The 15527-nt window shown below is 39.4% G+C and overlaps 1 protein-coding gene across 1 annotated transcript; it reads right to left on the bottom strand.

Moving 5' to 3' along the window:
* Window positions 1-758: 758 nt before the first annotated feature.
* Window positions 759-9285, bottom strand: LOC137994488 (myophilin-like). The gene is made up of 6 exons (XM_068840069.1): window positions 9131-9285; window positions 6207-6340; window positions 5920-5986; window positions 4379-4483; window positions 3646-3678; window positions 759-1498 (listed from the first exon to the last, which is right to left on the bottom strand). The coding sequence occupies exons 2-6, from the start codon at window positions 6338-6340 to the stop codon at window positions 1472-1474; spliced, it is 366 nt and encodes a 121-aa protein (XP_068696170.1). The 5' UTR covers window positions 9131-9285; the 3' UTR covers window positions 759-1471.
* Window positions 9286-15527: the final 6242 nt, after the last annotated feature.

The raw sequence follows: 15527 nt of genomic DNA, 5'->3' as shown, positions 1-15527 counted from the left end.
AAATTCCCTTTCTTCTCGAAGGCATCTACCCATAAGTATCTGGTCTTCGGTGATGCTGCAACGAGGAACGCTTACCTCGATCGGATGGCGTTTGATTTCGGTCACCCGTAGACAAAGCTCTCACAAATAATGGTCTTGCCGAAACCAGTTGGTAGCACAGCCATAACATACTTGCCCGATAGGAGTGCTTCGACCGCAAGTTTCTGCTCTTGTTTGTGTTCCGTGTTTCCCATTTGAAGGGACAAATGATCGAAATCTTCCGCAAAAGCCATATCGTGCTCATAATCGAATCACAATCTGACTAGAAGTAATTAACTCGTCAAAAAAATCTGACAGCAGTGCATTGTAAACTGATCAATCCGAATTTCCCGTTACTGCTGCAACGGAAAATTCTGACCGCGTCGGTTACTGCAACGGGTGCAGTCCCTTCTCACACCTCTCTTTCCAAGCCTCCCTCGGTCATTTTATTTGTTTGCGTGACAAAACACGACTGCCTCAGAAAAGCGGACCGCTCAACTGATTTATGAAGGGACTTCTCGCAGTCTCTTTTTTTAAAGTCAGAGTTATCTTTGCCACTTTTCGCTAATTTTGAATTATAAAATTTATTTTGGTCGAATTGACGAAATTTTTAAAATAGTACTCCTCTTATTTCCTTCTTTTCCTCTTAATATTTGTTCTCGAACGCAAACATAGAGTCTGAACCCTTGTTTGCCTTTCTGCTCTGCAAAAATTGCGTTCATAACGGCGAGGATCATAGCTTCACTTGATTTCTGCTCTTTATTATTGTCTAATCTTTGTGGACATTTATACACCCAGTGTTAAATAAACAAAAGAAAATGTCTGAGGTAATGATTTTAAAACTTTGATTTATGTTAAACTTAATACTGTTTTTAGAACGAAGACAAGAGAGAAAACACTTATCCTAACATGGGTAACTGAGAAATATGGACATGTTTTGCAACAACAAACTTTAAAAAAACTGATTCCATTAAACATCTTTATGAAAATGTCAAGCAACCAGGCATAGCAAGCAAACACGCAAAATGAAACTAACAACCACTCATACCGTAGATTTCTAACAATGCTTTTCTCCTCTTACAAATAATTTTGTCTGCGTAATACAGAATCTGGAGCGTGTCGAAAAACGCCAATCGAAACATGTTCGCGTTTTCCCGCGTTTTGTGCTGGATACATGCATTTCCTTTGCAATGAGTGGTTACTTCAATTTTCTGCATCGATCTACGTTCTGATTGGCCAAAACAAATTACTTTGGCTTCGATCTAACGAAACTACACTGTAAAATACGTCTCCCTTTCGGGAATGCTAGGCACTAAATTTCTTTACTTAATGGCGTTCGCAAACCAAACAATAAATAAGTCCTCTAAACCAACAACAGGCGTAGGTAGAACAAATCCGTTAAAAATGCATAACCCCACAGACTCGCAGGAATATCCCCTCTCTCTGCAGTTCATCAAAGCTTGATGTTTTTCTTCTCTGCCTGTTACGGCAAAAATAAGACGAATGAAGGAGTAAGTTTATACATACATATACATACATCTTTATTTCCCCTCGGATTTTTAGAGTAGCTTGGTGTAGATAATATCTCCGAGCATTTACCCTCCCAACCATAATACACCACAGAAGACAGACCACAACACCGGGAACTACATGCCCTACTCTTTGCGACAAGTGTGCGGGGTCTTTTACGTCCCACAGGATTATGAACATTGAAGGGTTGTGAGACGGGACCTCCGGCTTATCGTCCTTATCCGAGAAGAGTTTATACATACATACATACACATCTTTTGTACTAGAGAGTCTAACCATTTGCAGATTTCATTACAAGGGCAGCACTTTCTCCTCAGTTATTTAAAGACACTGAGTGTTGGTCCGGTCGGAATTGAACTCACGACCTCCCGCGTGACAGCCCGGTGCTCAACCAACTGAGCCACCGGTCCGCGGTGTAGTGCTGCATCGATGGGAAGTGAAAGCCAAACATGAAAATTTAGTTTTATCAAACGAGTTGATAGAGCGGTTTTCAATTGAGTGTCGTAAAACAAATACCAAAGTCAAGCCGAATTAGTTCCACCAATCATAGCAGATGCAAACAGCGCAATGAACCAATCCAAATTCGTAGCAATTCCATGTAACTTGCTCAAAGCGCGGGAAATTAAAAATCGCGCGTGCAAGTCGCTATTGGTTTTGGTTTTCCTTTTCATTGGTCTATAAACTGGCGCTTGATTTTTAACCAATCACCAAGCGTAGCAATTGCAATCGCGGAATTACTTTCAACAGTCATTTGAAAACTGCTCTAAAGGAAAAAGAGTGTTGGGCCTTCGCTCTTAACCCTCGAAATGTCAGCTCACAAAGCATTCCCACGGTGGTTAAAATCCCCCGGGGGCGGAGATTCTTCCTATTAATGAGCTAATGTGAATGTGCCGCTGGATGGTGTCGTATTTTTACCACTGGATTGACTATGATGGGGTTGCGTTTTCAACAGAGTTCCCGACAGAGTTACTAGAATGGGGTCGCATATTGTCGGGATTTTGGAGGTAAGAAAATTCTGGCCAGTGGGATTTTAAAAATTCTTCATTTAGTGCACCAAATGTGTCACTTCATTTTAGGATGATCTAGTTAAAAGGTTTTATATAAAGCTTATGCATAAACAGAAAGTGACTAAGTTGGTGTCGCTAAAATAACATTTACCCAAAAGTGACTAAGATGTGGACTATTTGAACAATAGCGGACGTTTTCCGCGTTTCCATAGCCTCATATAAACACGAGGGGGAGTTGGGAGAATTCGAGACAGTAATGCGTCTTGGGTTTGCATAACTGTCTCGAATTCTCCTAACTCCCCCGAGTGTGAAGATGAGGCTATCGAAACAAGGAAAAATGTCCTCTAATGCTTTTATAAAATATTTCTCAATGGTAATTCAACAAATGAAGGAAAATGCTGGTTTTTTTACTTCTTGATTGAAACAGATTTTCTTGACACACGCTCATATTTCCTATCAACCAATCAAAACGCGCGTCTGACAATACATAACCAATCAAAATTCGTGTGATGTCACAGCCGTGTTTCCATACTCCCATCTAAACACAGCTATTGACCAATGAGAGTGCGTGTACTATCCTAATTATTTTATAAAATTGGCCATAAAATAGACTATAAAGGGGTGGGGGTTCTGAGAGGCCAGCGGCATATACCCAGCAATAATTGACCCAAGTACCCCCCCCCCCCCCCTCCCTTCAAACACCATTCAACATTTTTGAGAACAACAAAAAGTTGAATTGATGTTGAATGAAAGTTTAAACAGATTTAAACTTCATTCAACACGCTTTCAACAATGTTGGACGACCTGTTCAAACGCACCGAACATTTAGTTCAACAAAGTGTTGAATGCATGTTGAAGTAAATCTTGAAACCGTTTAAACGGACCTTTATTCAACATTCGCGATATCAAAGCAAAATTTAAACGCTTTTAAACTCACTCAACATCGATTCAACTTCGATTCAACATGTTTCAACAACGTTAAAGGAGGGGGGGCAAACTGTTTGTTCAACGTAATCCAACGGATGTTTAAGCCGTTTGCTCGGACCTTCAGTTTTAAATTAATTTTAAAAGAGTTTTCGAATCAACCTACCTCAACTTTGAGCCACTTCAAAGCTAAAAGGACCTACAAATACAAACATCGGTTATTACACTTCCCGGTTTATTTTAAGCTTGTTTCATCCAATTCACTCTCTTCTTTCCTCCTCTTTTTCAATGATCACCTACGCCCGAAAGTGATCTCACCACAATTTATCTCTATTAAAAGCTGCTTTCATGAGTTTTCGCTACTTATCTGTACAATATAGCGGATCAGTATACACTGTCAAGAGACCATGACTAGGAACGAACAGCAGCCCTATATTCCTTTCACAGCGTTTTCACAGACCGATCTATTTTTAAATTGAATTTCCCGCGAATGAGACTCCCTAGGGAGCCCGATGACCAATCACAAGAAACTAACTTGACGTCATAGTGTCACCGATCCGGAACTGCTTTTGTTTTTCGCGGAAAAGGTAGTCTAAATATAGATCGGTCTGAATGTCTTGTATTTTTTCGCTACAAGTAATTTAAAGTTCTTTGTTTTGTTATATGTTGTATCTAGTCTGTAGTTCTGACTTTGTGGTATGCAATTTACACTTACAGACTGTGGTTTGTCAATGCTCTGCGCTTGACTTGAATCAGTTCAGCATTGACAATCTTTTAAGATTGTCAATGCTGAACTGATTCAATCGTAGTTAAATCAGTGAGCCTCTCCAGTTTACTAAATTGGTTACTCAGTGTCAAAACATAGCAGGCAATTTAGTTAATTTAGCTGTTGTACACACCTGATAAACATTGCGTTTTTCATACAAGTCAACGGTCACAAACCCATACTCTCGCTGAACACCAAAAGCGGTGACAAAGTCGCTAAACCAACCAATATTTTCCATCTGTAAGTTGAGAGAGCAAAAACCTTACCATTATTTTATTTTGTCATTTTATCACCTTTTCTTAAGCTAACGTTACGAACCGGCTGACATACAAAAAAGTACTATGAAAACCACCAAAGTGTGGAATGAGCTCGAATTATTGAGTGACTGCCCCGCCCACTTCAGTTAAAAATTTTGATGAAATTTCACAACACTTCCCAAGAATTTGAAATCTTTACAAGTGAAAGTGGTTGGGGCAGTGACTCAGTAACTCAGGCCCATTCCATAGACCGGTGGTTTTCGTAGTACTAAATATGAGGCTTAATTGGGACGAAATAAAGGGTGTACGTTAACAGCGTGAGCCAATTACGTAGGGTTCGAACGATAAGACGTAATTACGCAATGTAGGACCTAAAAGTTAAAAACGGAAATTCGCAAGTAAGGCAAGGCTGCGGGCAGTGTTAAATTTCAAAGAGATGGTATTGAAGGTTCTGCGATTTTCAGGATCGTATGCATACTTTATAAAGGGAAGAAAATAATTGGACATTGTGGTTTAAAAAAAGGACAACTCGTCCGTGCTATAACCTGCCCCAAAATTCTTGGTGCAGACTTTACACTGGCGACTCTTTTACACGCACACGAAGCAAACAGTCGCACGAAATTCAAGCTACAGGCTCCCCGCCCCTCCCATCCCCAGTGTTGTAAACATGCACACGTAGTTTTTCAGACTTTCAACACTGATTGTATTGGACGAAAGGCGGAGGATCTACAATGGAGTTTCAAAAATGGTAAGTCTGCATTTTGGAAGTAATTCTGAAATCATGATCGCTAATCACGTGGTTTTTATGACTGTCCCATGGTATTTTCTTCACAATTGTAGTTTGACCAGAAGGAACTTAATGAATGAACTAAACGCTGTAAAGAAATCAAATCAACTTATACGAAATCATAAGATGGCTATTGCGGAGAGGGGAAACCCGGAGTACCTGAATAAAAACCTCTCGGAGCAGAGTAGAGAACAAACACAACGCATCTAAAGAATAAAACCCAGACCACATTGGTGGGAGTTAAAGGCTCTAACCACTGCGGCATTCCTGCCCACCACACACTCGTGGCAAAATTGATTAAGGTGTAATAGACCAATGACTACTGAATTCGTGAGATTGAGAGACTGTGATCTGGAAGCTGAAACCTACGGAAGGATACAGGATGAAACAGATAAAACCACTTTGGAGAGTAAAGAAAGTGCTTGATATTACCTTGTCATTTCCAGGAAGGCAAAAGACCAAATCTTGCGCGCAAAACAGTTGTGGAAACGGACTACCTCACGCCAAATGTTTTTGGGCTACTTATGTTTTATTTTTCTACCACTCAAAACATTTTTTTCGCGGTTGTCACTCAGTTGATAGAAGAATGACTCGTTGCCAAAAATACATGTACGATCCACTGTAACCTACCATCATAAACGGTGTCTTCATTTTGTTAATCTTCTTGATTGACCCTGGTTGGATCATATTCGCTAACCTTGCAACGATAAAAAGCAAAAAATATATATACAAAATCACTTTTGCACCAGCAAAAAAATGGTACCCTTTCCGTCTTTGCGAGAAGAAGCGCGCAAATAAAGGGGACCTCTTGTCTGCGCAGGTGGACCGGAAACCAATTGCCCTCCCCCAGCCCCTACGTGCCCGCTGTTGTTACGCACATCTTCGGAAAGACAGCCGGGAAAGATAACCAAACATACTGGCAAAGTGTTTGGCCATTCTTTAACGCCTCGGCAAAATCTGATGGATCATCCGAGGGCACAGAGACACCTGTCGCTCTCTGAATCCACGCACAAACATCGCTGGCAGTTTCGGTTTCCCACTTGGATGCCATCTGAGAAGAAACCAAACGATGTTGTTTTTAAGAAAAGGTTACAAATGGAGTGAGGAAAATGACTGAAGCTTGTAGTGTACTGAGCAGGTATTTTGGGTTACAAGCACCTTTTCTGAAAAATATCTCGTGTCAGTGTATTAACCAAACAAAGGCAACGTTCACTTACGCAGCTTCAATTTCCTGCGCTCGGAGCGGGAAAATAAAATACCTCTTTCTAACCGAATTTGAAGGCCGTACTGTAAGTAACGCTCTGCGTTTTCTCCAGTTCATGGTCCTTCGCATTCGGGCCATAAATTGAGCAGGACTAAAAACAAGGTGCCCAAACTTACAGTTCGGCCCTTAAAAACGATATAAATGTTATATTAATTTTATTTCTAGCCCATGGAATCAAACAACAGGCGCAATACGTCCAACTAAATTGGGCAATCGGAGTGTGCGAACTCTCAGAGAGAATAGTAATAGTAGGTTAATTAAATACATAGACATCCATGAAATACCATAATTTTTCTCACTCCTATAATTTGAAATTTGATGCGATCTTCGTCGAGCAAAATGAAGATACTATTTTTATCTTCAACATGTAATGATGTTGAAATCGTCATGGTTACCGACATGTCAGCCAATATTGTTAGTGCATCCTTTTAACGCACGAAGTCGTGCGGCCATTAATTAAATTTTCATATTTTAAAATCTGTTAAAAATGGCTTCGAGATCTGAAGATAGTGAAACTAGAACTACCGGTGACTTCCTTCAGTTAAGGTGATCATTTTTCTTGGTCTTAGTGCCTTAAATTGCAACCGATATCATATCGGTGCTGATATGATATCTTCACTCGTTCGCTGCGCTTATTGAAGATACCATCAGATTCGTATTTCCAAACGATCATGTGATATCCTCTATGTTTTTTTTTTACTTTTTACAAACTTGCGCGTAACATACAGTTAGTCAGCACTTTCCACCAGGAAATTTTTATTTTTAAACACTTGGTAACCAAACTTTTGCATTACCGTATGTTGCAGGGTTATAGAGACGAAAATGTTAATTACACTTGTATTGGGGTCGTCTGCTAAGAAAAGCACCGGGGCCACTGGACATGGGAATGGCGGGATTTAAGAAACCCGAGGGGACCCTACTGCACTAGGTGACGACTGAACTGGCCCCTTCCTTCCCCCTCCCCCATGTCTACAACATGATAATCTTGAGATCACTAAACACTTGATTGAAACTGCATTGCCATGTTCCTTGTTATCAACGAACTGCCCACAAAATGATAAGCAAGTTCCCTGGCAACAAGCGAATGGAAAGTCCGGGCCTGCGACGTCCGAAACATGGTCAATCTCAACCCCAGAACTCTTCTCTTGACTGAGGGAGAGAAGAGCTCTGAGGAACTCTGAAACAAAGTGTCTTCTCATTGGTTTTTGTGAAGAACAATCAAAAGCGTCTCTTATTGGTGCATTCATGTTAGAACGAGGAGTGACAAAACGCCGCAAGGTTAAAATAGCCAATATTTGGCTATAAGAACCCAACGGCACATGTTCTCCTTCATATTCCCAGAGCCTTGGGTCGATCCGAGGCTCTGGTGACGAGAAGGAAACATGGTCGGACGCATTCTCGTCACCAGAGCCTCGGATCATATGTCTGCGCATGACCCGAGACTCTATCTAGTAAACCGTTAAGGCGTCTGCTCACTCCTCGTGGTAACATGAATGCACCGTTCAGAGACAATTTCACCATTGTTCTCGCACGAAAACCAACGAGAAGTCACTTGGTTTCAGGGTTCCCCAGAGCTTTTCTCTCCCTCAGTCATGAGCAAAAGGGAAGAGTTCTGGGTCGAGATTCGGTCGGGTGCTCTACCCTCTGAGTCGTTTATCATGGTTTTTCAATTAGACAAAGAATTTCATTCAACTATCCTAGTATGATCTATAAGCTGGCCGTGCACTTTAAATTTTAACCTGAAGAAAAAAAGATTCAAAGAAAGACTTTGACGAAAGATTCTTATCGCTCTGTTATTTCTATAGTGGAAAGCAGTCTAACCAACTATTAACGGAAAAAATCCTGAGAGATGTATTTTTTTCCTTTCGGTCAAAGTGACAGGCTGAAGTCGGTTATCCATTCATGTCAATATTTAACTAAACATATGGTCTCGGCATTGTTTTCAATGCAAGAGAAAAAACCTGTTGTTTAATACTCAAATTTCACCGGTCATTAGAAAGGAGGAAAAGTGAAAGGTTGTTGGTATTAAACTGGCGAAATCAACCGAGATCAGAAAAAAAATAACAAGTTGCCAGCCTGCAAATAGTTGAGTTCTCTTGTCAATTTAAAATTTATAAGCCACAAACGTTTATGGACCTTATGTAAATAGCAAGCAATTCCAAAACCAAACTGAAACCTAGGGTATGTTTTTTCTGCTGTATTTCAAAATGATAGAATCGACATTTATTCGTCTAGTAAAGATATGATCAGTGAGCAAACGCTGTGCCAAGAACGCCCGAGCAAACAAAATTTTCAAAGCTGATGAGTAAACAGTGTAATATTTGAAGCATTCATGCTGAGATCCTCAATAACATGCATTTGCTCTTTCACTTTCAGCTTTTAAACGAACAAGAAATGAAAGAAAATCAAGTGAGCCAGACACCAGCCTACGAATTTCATGTATATATACTCATGACTTTAAAACCGACCTTCAAACCACTTTGATAATTACAGAGACATCTAGATATGTGAATAAGTTGATTTGTATAGGAATACGCTACGTTTGAGAGAGGTTTTAAACTACATGTAGTAAAATACCTTGCTTTCGCCGTCAACTGAGGACCGATGAAAAGGCCGATTCACCGTTTCTCGAAATAACTACAACAACAGACAAACGGAAAGCTCACTTCAAACGGTCGTGAATCAAGTGAAAAACGACAGGCGTCACGCGCTGGTCACGCCAGTGTATATGTAATTTATAAGCAATTAAAATTCAAGCGTCAATATTAAAATTCTTAAAATGATCCATCAAATTATCATTCCCACCATTATGTCAAATGTTTTAAGTCAATGACACACTGTTCAAAACGTTAGAGCCAGATATATACGCACATTCTTGCTATGGAAAATCCGATCTGGGAAAGGAATCGAAATGGAACCAGATATCAAAATTTCACTGCTTTCAGTCATTCTGGCCAACACAAAACAACAATGTTATTGACAAATTGTTCCCAACAAGCTGCTCGACCTGGTCGTTCAGTTCTGGACAGTCTTAAGTCAACTCATCCAGACCCGCTCAATTCTTTAGCATCGACTGGACCGTAAGGGTCACATATTAATACGATTTATTATACTTTTAAAAATAAAACTGGGGTTAGCGAAAGCCTGGATTTTTTAATGTACGATGAAATGGGATTTTTCTCTTGTGTTTTCTTAACTGTCGATGAAGTAAACTAAAACAAAAATTGTTGTTGGTGTTGTTTACAATAGCGTTCTATGCATGTTAGTTGTTCACGTTTACTTTATGTTCAGACAAATTGTTTCTGTACTACTACTACTTCTACTACTGTTAGACTAATAGTGAAGTTGAGGTTTTAAACCTTTGCAAAAAACGTGGACGATAGGTCTTGCACAGTGTTGGATCAGGGAAGATCGTGATCTGTCAAAATTGATAAATTAAAAATATTTGTGAAAGTCAAGAAGATTATTGCACGACTGATAAAGCAACGCGAAAATGTATTTTTTTAATACATTTTCGTGTTGTTTTTTTTAGTCGTTGAATAGGCTAATAGTGTAAACTCAACATGTGGAAACGTGGACAACTAGTGTAAACACAAACAACTTGAACTAGCGTAGGTTTAAACCACCTCGTGTAAACATGAACAACTAGAACATGAATCCATGCACTACTGAAAACGTGAACATGTGGTGTAAACATAAAGAACTTTTGGAAACCTGAACAGGTGTTACGGCTAAAAACATTAGTAAACCCTAGACAACTTGTCTAAAAACACGAACGACAAGGCTAAACGAAAACAACTAATCTGAACACAAACAACTATGTGAACAGCTATTGTAAACATGAAAAACGTCTGCCAGTAAACACAACAGCTAGTCTAAATGTGAAAACTAGGTCCATGTTAATGCTTGTTCTTCACGTTTACACCAATTCTTCTGGTTTACACTAGTTGTTTGGATAACAGTAGTTGTTCGGTTTATTCGAATTTTCATGTTAACACTTGTTGCTAGAATTCAGACTGACTGTTTCCGTTCACACTAGCAGTGCGTGTTAGAACTAGTTGTTCTTGATTACACTAATTTTTTAGTTTACACAAGATGCTTGTGTTTTCCACGTTTACAATTGTGGTTTAGGTTCAGACTAGTTTTTTGAGTTTGCACTGGTTCTACAAGATTATAATCACCTTTGGCCTGAACTGGAGTAAACCACTGAGAGCAATGAATGACAACTTAAAGATAAACTTGAAAAACTAACTAGTGTTCTCGTGAAAAGAGTGTAGACGTTAAGAATGAAGAGTACACTTGAAAAACTTAGTGTACACGCAAACAACTGGTGTAAATTTGAACAACTGTGGCGTAAGTTTGTTTGTTTCATTTACAAAACTCAAGCGATTCAGTGTCGTCAATTTTCTGAGAAAGACAAGAAGCCCTTATTTATTAGTAGTTAGTATCAGGAATTTTGGACGACATGAATCACCTGAACGAAGGGAGACATCTTTTCTCGTAAAACTGATAAAACGGAATTCCGCCTTCGGCTTACGGCAAATGAACCGCCTCAATATAACAAACCTTTTTCTCTTTTTATTTTCTCCAAACCTTAAAGATATTTATATTGTTTTTCCTCTATCACTGTGTAATCAAGGACCAGAGTAAAGCGTAGTTTTCACTAGCGACGCGTACGCAAGCGCATAAGCACAAAAGAACCGGATACGGGTGAAGATCTAATCAGCAGTATAAAAATTATCAAGAATAGGCACGCATTGCGTACAAGTGGGTAGCGCAGTAGGCTGGTATTGTGTAGTAATTATTTTTGCAAAATTAATTTCCTTTTACTATTTATTGTGTTATCCAAATTTGTTGTCGTTTTTACCAACAGTATGATGTTTCCACTTAACTAAGCCCTATCGGATACGGTTGGTACCTCGATGGGAGACCATTAAGTAATCATCGTCTGAAGATATCTCATCTTTTTTTTTTTCAATTTACTTGATTCTGTAATCTTCGATCTTTTCACGATGGAGTCCCCAAACAGTACCGTTACTAAGCGGGTGTTGACGCACAAAGCCTGTGAGGCCTGATCACCCATTTCATTTAATTTTTATTTTTATTTTTACGATATATTTTGCTTTCCAATGTTGCTGTCGTCTTCGCGTTAGCATTTACATAACCGATTACGTATAAATTGATGTAATAGTATCCACTAAAGTTAAGCTCGTTCGGCTGAAGTTAATTAGTAACTGGATAGGAAACCACCGCAAAATCCCCTTAACGAGGACATGTAACCTTTAATATATAAATTTAGCCAGGCCTAAAAACGGAGCTCCCGTTTCTAACTCCAGAAAGCAATATAGTGTATGCTGGTACACAGTGATCAAACACCTCTGAGATGACAGCAGTAAACAGACAAGCCTTGGCAAACAATAACCAATAATTTTAATCAATAACTAAAACTGAACTTACATACGCAGAAAAAGCCTATAAATCGAAAGGTATTAATTTAGTCAGAGGACAGTCGCTACAGTAATGATAAATTCAGTTCCAAATTAACCGTAGCCGGCCACAACACCGCGTGATATAACTCAATCGCTGTTGGATATTTTGCCGAAAATTAAATATTCGAGCTCATCAAACCGCTTTTCTAAGTTTCATCTGGCCAAAAAGAACCTAAACTGTCCCAAACATTGCTTACAAGTGCATTCATTGCAGATAAATGTACTGCAATCACAGTGCAATCCTATATAAATTTATACGGCGTCGAGTGCTTGTTTATGTCTGACGAAATAGACAATGACGACAAGAAAACTCGCCAATGATGTCTGCTGTAAGTGGTGTGTGATCGTTGAAAAATGCCAGAATCTCTGTCAACACGGAACTGCAAACGTTGTCAGCCCTTCTTCCTTTTTTAGCGAGTTTTACAAAATAAGTGAGGCAGCGAGAAGGGAAACATTACCTAAAAGCTAACCGTTGTAAATAAGTGTTTTGTCTCTCGCTCTATTTCTCTCAGCTTTACGGTGTTCTTCATTAAAATTTTCTCTTCGTCTCCTTCCTCGGCTTCTCTCGAGGCTTTCTTTGCTAAATTTTCTCAAATTTCGTCGTCTTTTCTCTCGTGCTCTTTCAGTCCTGTTCTTTATCCCGTTGCTCGTCAATATGATTTCTCCCCAGAAAAACTCGCATGGATAGATAATGTCTCGCTGGATTCAGGAATTTTTCCATGCAAGCTGGAAAGAGGCTGTAGTTATACCTCTGCAGAAGAAATTGGGTCTAGATTCATTGTTTAAGAATTTGCGTCCCGTGAGCAATTTGGCCTACATCCCTAAGCTTACAGAGCATGCTGTATTTAATCAGACATATGACCACCGTCAGGTCTTTATCCGCTGTTGCAATCTGCATACCGTCGACACCACAGTACGGAGACAGCGTTAGTCAAAGTCGTCAATGATATTCTTTTGAACATGAACTCGCAGCGCGTTACGCTACTTGTCCTTTTAGATTGAAGTGCCGCATTCGACACTGTGGATCATCAAATTTTGCTTAGACGCTTGAACACAAGCTTCGGTATACGTGGAAAGGATCTAGAGTGGTTTTCGTCATACTTGTTAGGGCATACATAGCCAACGTATTTTATTCGACGGGGTTAAATCAGATAGCTTCGATTTACGCTTCGGTTTTCCACAAGGTAGCTGTCTGAGTCCGCTTTTTTTGTGGTTTACACCTCAAACCTCTTCGAGATAATACAAGTGCATCTACCTGACGCTCATTGCTTCGCTGATGACACTCAACTCTACTTGTCTTTTAAGCCCAACAGTCCGACGGATCATGTAGAGGCGGTGTGCGCCATGGATAGATCCCATAGATGCATTAGTGACTTAAGAAAATGATGTACCAGGACAATGAAACTAAAAATTAATGATAATAAGACTGAATTTCTTATTATCGGATCCAAACATCAACTGTTGAAAATTAATCCTTGTACAGTCCGTGTTGGCACAGCAAATGTTAAGCCCGTGCGCAATCGTGGCTCCTAGTTTTTCTCTAACTTCTCCATGTCTACACATATTTCCTGTCTTGCATAATTGTAGCGCGGCATTTTTCCTGCTCCATAATATAAGGCGAATAAGTAAATTTTTAGCAAGAGATAATTTAGAAATTGTTCCGCATGCTTTCGTCACAAGCAGAATTGACTATTGCAATGGACTTCTTTATGGACTTCCAGATTGTGAAATAACTAAACAGCAGAGAGTACAGAACGCAGCGGCTAGGTAACTAACGTCCAACTGCAAATATGACCCTTTTTGCAAGAATTACACTGGCTGCCAGCTAGCTACAGAACAAATTTTTGAATTTAACTTTTAACTTTTAAAGCACTAAATTTTATGGCACAAGCTTATATTAGCGATTTAATTTATGTACGAAAGCATGTACGCTATTCACTGCGCTGTGATTCAGGCACTATATCATTAGGGACCTTAAGATCTACGACGGCGACGTCGACGAAAACGTCACCTCAAAATAAAACTTTGCTCTAGTAAAAGTCTTTCGCGATTATTCCATCACGTTCACTTCGTACAATGTGGGCGAAGTATCCTAAAAATAAATTGGTACGAGCGATTTCAGACTGAAAATGCAGAATGAAAGATTCCCTGTTGCATGCTCACGTTGTCGTCAAAACCTAAAATTTAGTGATTTCACGTCGTCGTCACGCAAAGAACTGCAAAAATATGAGCTAAAATCCGTGCTGCACGTGCAGCACGATTATTTATGCTCTTTTAACCAATGATATCGTTGTTTTGTGGCGTTTTCGTCGACGTCGTCGTCGTAGATCTTAAGCTCCCTATTACATCCAGCAGGGAAAATGAAAAGCCTTTGGGTAACAAATCTTTCGGTGTAGCTGCGCCTACACTGTGGATTGCGCTCCCTGCAAGCCTGTGCAATATTGATTCTATTTTAACTTCTACAACTTGTCTTAAAACATATCTTTTAAAGTTAACTTTTAGCCTTTAGCTCTTAAATTACATTATTATTGTTGTTAAATTTAGTTTATTTATATATTCAGTATATTTTAATAATGTAATGCGCTTTTGATCATTGTATTTTTAAAAGCCCACATATATTAAATAAAATAATAATAATAATAATATTATTATTATTATTATGATTTATTTATTTATTTATTTATTTATTTATTATTGGCTCATAAAGCCCACATGCGCTCTAGGCAAGAATGCCACCAATGTTAACGCTGTTGCGGTTGACCATTGCTCTTGCGAAGTAAAAAAAAAACGCCAAATGGGCCGCAAACAGAATAACCATAATGGACATCATTTGTTGAAATTCAAGAAAATTCCACATTGGTTTCGTAATTCATGCACGCGCTGCAGACCTACCATCTTACACTCATTGACTCAGACAGCCCACTGCCCGCGGCCGATGAAAATATTGATATGTGTATTGCAGTTACAGTGTACTACCTACAAAAACGAAAAATAACTTCACTACTCAATCAGCCTTTGTCATTGATTCTTTAAAATGTTCTTGCTTCCTTTTTCTAAAGGAAGGATACTTTCGCCAAGAGTGCTCATTTAGAACTATTTGAAAACCTTTTCCTTGAAGTCAGTGTTTTTGACGAGTGCTAAAACTCAGAAGCTGGTTGTCCAACGAGATACGTTAACGTACGAAGTGTAAACCATGCCCTAGTTCTTTAAACGCCGTATGAGTTTATCCAGCGGATTTTCACTATCCAGAGAATAAAATATACTTCTTGTTAACATCGGCGAAGGTCTTTTATACTCGCCTTTGCTTAGATGTGCTTAAGGTCCGTGCAAACGGACGCAATATAGCCGTGCAAAAACTCCTGCTGCGTCCGTTTGCAGACCCTGTTGCACGTTGTTACGCGTTGCTGGGAGTAGACTGCAAAACAGTCGTTTTCTTCCCTTTTCGGAAGGCGCGAAGCGCCGTAAGCGTGATCCTCGCGTGTGAA

Source organism: Montipora foliosa, chromosome 3, assembly GCF_036669935.1.
Source record: "Montipora foliosa isolate CH-2021 chromosome 3, ASM3666993v2, whole genome shotgun sequence".
Classification (NCBI taxonomy): Eukaryota; Metazoa; Cnidaria; class Anthozoa; order Scleractinia; family Acroporidae; genus Montipora; species Montipora foliosa.
This window is presented reverse-complemented; position numbering and strand designations above follow the sequence as displayed.